The sequence below is a fragment of the Oryctolagus cuniculus genome, chromosome 8, assembly GCF_051225735.1.
Source record: "Oryctolagus cuniculus isolate XC-2025 breed Fujian yellow rabbit chromosome 8, ASM5122573v1, whole genome shotgun sequence".
In the NCBI taxonomy this organism is placed as follows: domain Eukaryota; kingdom Metazoa; phylum Chordata; class Mammalia; order Lagomorpha; family Leporidae; genus Oryctolagus; species Oryctolagus cuniculus.
The window spans coordinates 18,246,576-18,252,630 of NC_142874.1; the positions used below are offsets into that span (position 1 = coordinate 18,246,576).

General features: G+C 38.6%; 1 protein-coding gene across 9 annotated transcripts in view; it reads left to right on the top strand.

Moving 5' to 3' along the window:
• Nucleotides 1–4,490, top strand: part of LOC138843586 (rho GTPase-activating protein 20) — a 92,222-nt gene extending 87,732 nt beyond the window's left edge. For all 9 annotated transcript variants that reach the window (XM_089302059.1, XM_089302060.1, XM_089302064.1 and 6 more), the window contains 3 exons: nt 30–67; nt 2,446–2,483; nt 4,233–4,490. In XM_089302059.1, coding sequence (XP_089158185.1) covers nt 30–67; nt 2,446–2,454 — 47 coding nt within the window. In that variant the 3' untranslated portion in view covers nt 2,455–2,483; nt 4,233–4,490. The remainder of the gene's footprint in view (nt 1–29; nt 68–2,445; nt 2,484–4,232) is intronic.
• Nucleotides 4,491–6,055: the final 1,565 nt, after the last annotated feature.

Here is a 6,055-nt window from a genome sequence, read left to right on the forward strand (position 1 = left end):
TAAGAAAACTTTTGATTTACCTTCCACAGGTGATTTAATGCTACCCTGGAGTACGAATCAGTGTAAGGTATGATGACAGAGTAAAAAAAATTTTCAATGGCAGCTGAAGCCTTCTGTCCTCTGCATTCTGAGTTACTGAGAGTTGAGTTAGCATCATTCCTTAGTATTTTTCTTCATTTCTATGCACTTCCTTTAACCTAACACTAGGGACTACTTTTCAAAAATATCTTTGAGTTTTCTCACTTTGCTTGAAAACCTTAGTTTCCTCACAGGAAGGAGTACTTTAGTAGAGAATTGTCATTGAGGTATCTAAACTAAGACTAGTGTTTTGCTTCTTGTTTTTCTATCATTTGTTTGCTGGAGTACACTGAGTGGGAATGTTCCAACTTGCCAGTTGCTTTCATTTTTTTCCATCCTTTTCCTTTGGCTTTACCAAGGGGTAGTGTAACGGTCAGTACACAATGCATTCAAAGGCAAAAATTAAACAATGTAAGAAGGAAGTTAGCATGAGGACTTGTTTTGCTCCCCCAGATTGTTAAACCTGTGCATCAAGTTTTCATTCATTGTATTTACATAAACTTACCTCTTAGAAGCCTCATGAAGTCCACATCATGGGTGTATTATGTTTCAGTATATTTTTTCTTTTACTGTTGCTCCATGTTGAAATGAATATGTTGTCTTCAAATATACTAAGATAACTCCTGGTTTTTCTTCAACATAAGAAATTTCCCCCACCACTCCAAACCAGAACAGTGTCACGTATATTCACTGACCAAAATCCTCCAGTGGTAGAAGGTGAGAAGTCTGACCTTCTATGGGACCACCCGTGTCTACTGTACTCTGTCTTCTGAGTTACTGGAGAGCACAGTTGACATGATCCCTTAGGATATTTTTTCCCGATAAACTTCATTTCACCTCACAGTATGAACTACATTTTCTAGAATGCTTGCGCATGTTTTCTAATGTTGTTTGACATCCTCAGTTTCTGTGCATGAAGAATGGATGGAATTCCTGGGTAGAGAACTGCCCAAGAGGCACCTAAAATAAGAAAAGTGTTTTGCATTGTTATTCTATCGTTGCCTCACAGTTGCACGCTGCATGGACACTTTTCGTGTTACCAGATAGTATCAGTATCTCCTTATGCCTTTGCCATAATGCAGGGTAATTTCAGTGCTTTCTACACAAATAGTGTTCAAAGGTAAAATTAGACACCTAAAAATGAATCCAGAACATATATTTTCCTTAGCTTTTCTACATGAAGTCTCAGAAACCTCATGAAAATCCCCATTGTAAGTGTAGGATGCTGGTATTTAAAGTAATTTGTTATTACTATCTGGTACTGAGATGAGTCTGTCTTATGAAAATGTTTTAAGAGAGCTTTATTTTTTTCTGCAACGGAATGAATGACACTCCAGGGGAAGCCCACCCAGTGTCAAATATGGTGACTGACAAAAATCTTCCACTGGGAGAGGATATCAGGCCTAACCTTGCAGTGGGCCTACTGATGTTTTCTCTCCTCTTTTTCTTACTTATGAGGACAGCTGGCCTGATTCCTTGGGGTTTTCTCTCTTTATTTTAAAGATTTTTTAAATTTATTTGAGAGGTAGAATTACAGACAGTGACAGACAGAGAAAGGTCTTCCATCTGTTGGTTCACTCCCCAAATGACCACACTAGCCAGAGCTGCACCGGTCCAAAGCCAGCAGACAAGAGCTTCTTCCAGGCCTTCCACATGGGTGCAGGGGCTAGAGCACTTGGGCCAACTTCTACTGCTTTCCCAGGCCATGGTGGAGGGCTGGACCAGAAGAGAAGCAACTGGGACTAGGACCGGTACCTATATGAGATGCTGGTGCCGCAGGTGGAGGGTTAACCTACTGTGCCAAAGCACCAGGATTTTATCTTTCTGTACAAATCTTTAAACTTTACACTAAGAACTATTGTGCAGAAATGTTTGTAGAAGTTTTCTAACTTGGCTTGGACTCTTCAGATCCTGTGCAGGAAGCATGGAGTTCCTTGCCAGGGAATTTCCCGTGGGGCACTTAACCTCATCTACTCCATTTTGTATTCCTCCTATTCTATCCTTGACTCCTAGAGAAACACCAAATGGGCACTTTCCAAGTTACCAGACCTTTGATTTTTATCATAATCTTTTTGTCTTCTGAAAGAGTAGTTGCGATTGTTAAGATACAAATAATAGTCAAGGATAAAAGGGGAAAAAAACTAAAAATGAATTTAAACAAGAATTTTGTTCTAAAATTATTAAACTATGAGCTTTTTTTCATTATCCATACTTTAAGAAACTGATTTTAATGATGTATCAGAAAACTCATTCAAGTCCACAATAGGAGCCAATTTGCTTGGATTTCAAATTTTTTTGCTGCCATCAGATGTTGAGATGGGTCTGTTGTCTGAAATATCTTGACAACTTTTGTTTGTCATTCTACAGGTGCTTTGATGCTACCGCTGCTGTTGACACAATACCAGGTAGGGTGAATGGCCAAAATCTCGAAATGGCACAGGATGCCACGCCTGAGCCTAGATGGGCCCACCTATGTCTTCTGTCCTCTGCATTCCAAGTGGCTGGAAAGCTGAGTTAGGATCTCTTTTCCTTAAGATTTTCTTTTCTTTTCTCTGTATTTTACTTAACATAAGACTAAGGACTACTGTTTCAAAATGTTTGTTTTTAAACTTTGCTTGAAATATCTTCAGTTTCTTCCCCTGGTGGGTGAAGTTCCTTGGTAGAGAATTGCCCATGAAGCCCATAAACTAAGACCACATAGTCTTCATGTTTTCTTCACACTTGTTGGCAGTACAACACTGAATTCACATTTTCCAAGCTACAAGTTTGTTTCATTTTTTTCTTTGCCTTCATTAAAAGTAGTTCTAATGCTGCAAGACAATTTGGTATTCAAAGACAAAAACTAAAATATAAGAATCAAGGTACAATAGGAAGTTGTTTTGGTCCAACAAAGCAATTACTCTAGGTATCAATTTGCTCATCAGTTGTATCTTTTCATAAGCTTATCTCTAAGCTGTCTCAAACCTCCTGAAATCCACACCATGAGTGTATCATGCTCTCACCTAACATTATTTTTCCTGCTCCCTGGTGTTTCTTCAGCAGAACAAATTACCCTGCTACTGCAGACCAGACCAGTGTCCACTATAATGACCAAGTGAATTCTCCAGCCGGAGAGGATGCCAAGCCTGCGCTTGGTATGGGCCCACCCAGTGCACTGTCCTCTGACTTCTGAGTTACAGAAGAGCACAGTTACCATGACTGCTTAGGATTTTTTTCCCCATGCACTTCATTTAACCTCACAGGAAGGACTGCTTGCACAAGTTTTCTATTTTTGCTTGACACATTCAGTTTCTGTCCAAGAATGGATGGAATTCCTGAGTAGAAAATTGCCCAAGAGGCACCTACACCAAGACAACCATTGTGCATCAAGTGGTTCCATGTGTGTTCGTAGTTGCACACTGAATGGACACTTTCCAAGCTACCAGGTCCTTTCAGTTTACCTGCCCTTATTCTTTTGCTTCATCAGGGGTTAATTGCAATGCTTTGTACACAAAGAGTATTCAAAGATAAAGGTAAATCTTCTAAAAATGAAGAGTGGGGATTTGTTGGGTTCAGAAAGTATAATATCTATGGTTTTTTCATAACACATATTTTCCTTAAATTGTCTGCATGAAGTCTCAGAAACCTCATGAAAACACTCCTTTATGAGTGTGTGACACTTGGCTTTAAAGTACTTTTTTTGCCACTCTCTCTCTCATACTGAGTTTACTTTATGAATATGTCCTAAGAAAACTTAGGTTTTATCTTCAGTGAAATAAATAATGCCACTCCTGGAATCTGACCCCATGTCAAGTAGGGCGATTGACCGGAATCCTGCATTGGAAGAGGATTCCAGGGCACAGCTGTGTCCTCTGTCCGCTGTTACTCAAGAGCTCCATTGGCATGGTATCTCAGGGCTTCCTCTTAACTTCTCCTCAGTAGTGCCAGCAAGCACTCTGCAAACCTAGGTTATTATTGGCAAAAGGCAATTTTTTTACAGGGTGAAGTTTGGTTCATAACCTGGAGACATGTATTATCAGTTCCTTCTCATGTGTGTCTTTTGGTTTAATGATGTTTACCTCATTTCTTAGGGGAAATCTTGAGGGCAGTTCTTTAATCAGGAATTGGGATATCTCCCGAATCTGAGAATATTATTTCACTTTTTATTTCAACAGAAATGGAACCATCTCATCATATCTGGTGCTTTGGAACAACAGTAATCGACCCTATAAAGCAAGCTGCAAAACTCACATCTAGTAGGGGGCCGCCCAACTCTCCAAAATGAATCATTTTATTTCATTCAATGGTAGCATATTCACAGCTGGACATCACCAATTTCCCTACACTCTACCATGAAGCTAAGAGTGTTTTTAGAAAAAAAATTGACAGATTTTTCTTTCTGTCCAGAAATAAACAAATTGGCTTGCAACTGACTTCAAAGGAGTCATGTTTTCTGACTGTGCGGAAATCATGTTGTACACTTCACACTTCACAGACTTATTCAAAAAGGAATATGGAATGATCTGATTCCAAAATTTCAGCTCAACCCATTTCAGTCTTGAATTTCCAATTCCATTGTTCAAGGGGACATGCAACAGTTACTATAAAATCAGTATTTAAGAATACAGTGAAATATATAAAAACAGAATGAAAATATGAGCTGATATTGGCACAAAAAATTTAAACCCACACATAGTTTTTTTCATGGTAGCATTTTCATACATTTTTTTTCATCATGAAGTCACAGAAAGTTCATGAAAGCTCATATTCTAAAATCTCATCAAAATTTGATAAAGATGCATACCATAAAATCCTTTGAATGGATTTAAAATCGTGTTCATACCAAATCACATTTTAATTCTATTTTTTTTGAGTTTTTTAAAGATTTATTTATTTACTTGAAAGTCAGAGTTACACAGAGAGAGGAGAGGCAGAGAGAGGTCTTCCATCTGGTGGTTCGCTCCCCAATTGGCTGCAATGGCCGGAGCTGTGCTGATCTGAAGCCAGGAGCTTTTCCTGTGTCTCCCACACAGGTGCAGGGCCCAAGCACTTGGGCCATCTTCTACTGCTTTCCCAGGCCATGGTGGAGAGCTGGATCAAAAGTGGAGCAGCCAGGTCTTGAACTGGTGCCCATTTGGGATGCTGGCACTTCAGGCCAGGGCGTTAACCCATTGGATCACAGTGCCAGTCCCTATGTTTTTTGAGTTTTATGTTCTCATTTTTCATTTTGAGGGGCTTTTGTTCTTTTTTTATCTTTTTATTTTTTGTTTTGTAATTATTCATTTTTTTCCTATTTTGACATTTATGTTTTTATACCGTTTATGAAATGGTTGATGTCTCCTGGACAAATAACTATTTTCAATATTCTGGATATCCTGAAGATGATGTTCATTATACCATATATTACTTTTATAAGAATCTTCAGAAAATCATACATTAATAATGAAATATTATAACTTGAAGACATAAAGAACATAAGTGATTCTCAGTTCCCACCCACTTTTAAAAGAGAGTAAGCTCAGTTACCTGACTGTAGAGTGCCATGATCACACTCCACTAATTTGTTATGTAGGAAAATTTGGCATTATACTGTGTCCAGAGCAAAACGTGAATCATAGCATCTTTCCATATATGTCTTCTCGATTTTAATTCCTATCTTATTTTCATCAATGCGAAGTCATTTAGGAAAAATTCAGTAATACAGTCCTTCAATGATGCCCATAAACCTTCAATATCCAAATCACATTCCAGGACTCAATGGGAATTTTCAGAACATCTGAGCTCCATCAACAATTTTGTAAGCAAAATCATCTGAAATATTCTTAAGTCACCATAAATTCTCTGATTGATTAGTGCATCCAAGGGTGGGAATGGACCTAGTAAAGGTGGTAAGATGGCTTTGGGGTTGATGCTTTTTAAAATGATTGGCTAAAGTATAGGGTCTGAGCCGCTTGGGTGTAGGTGGCAAACCGCAGGGTTTCAGGATGTCATCAAGCAC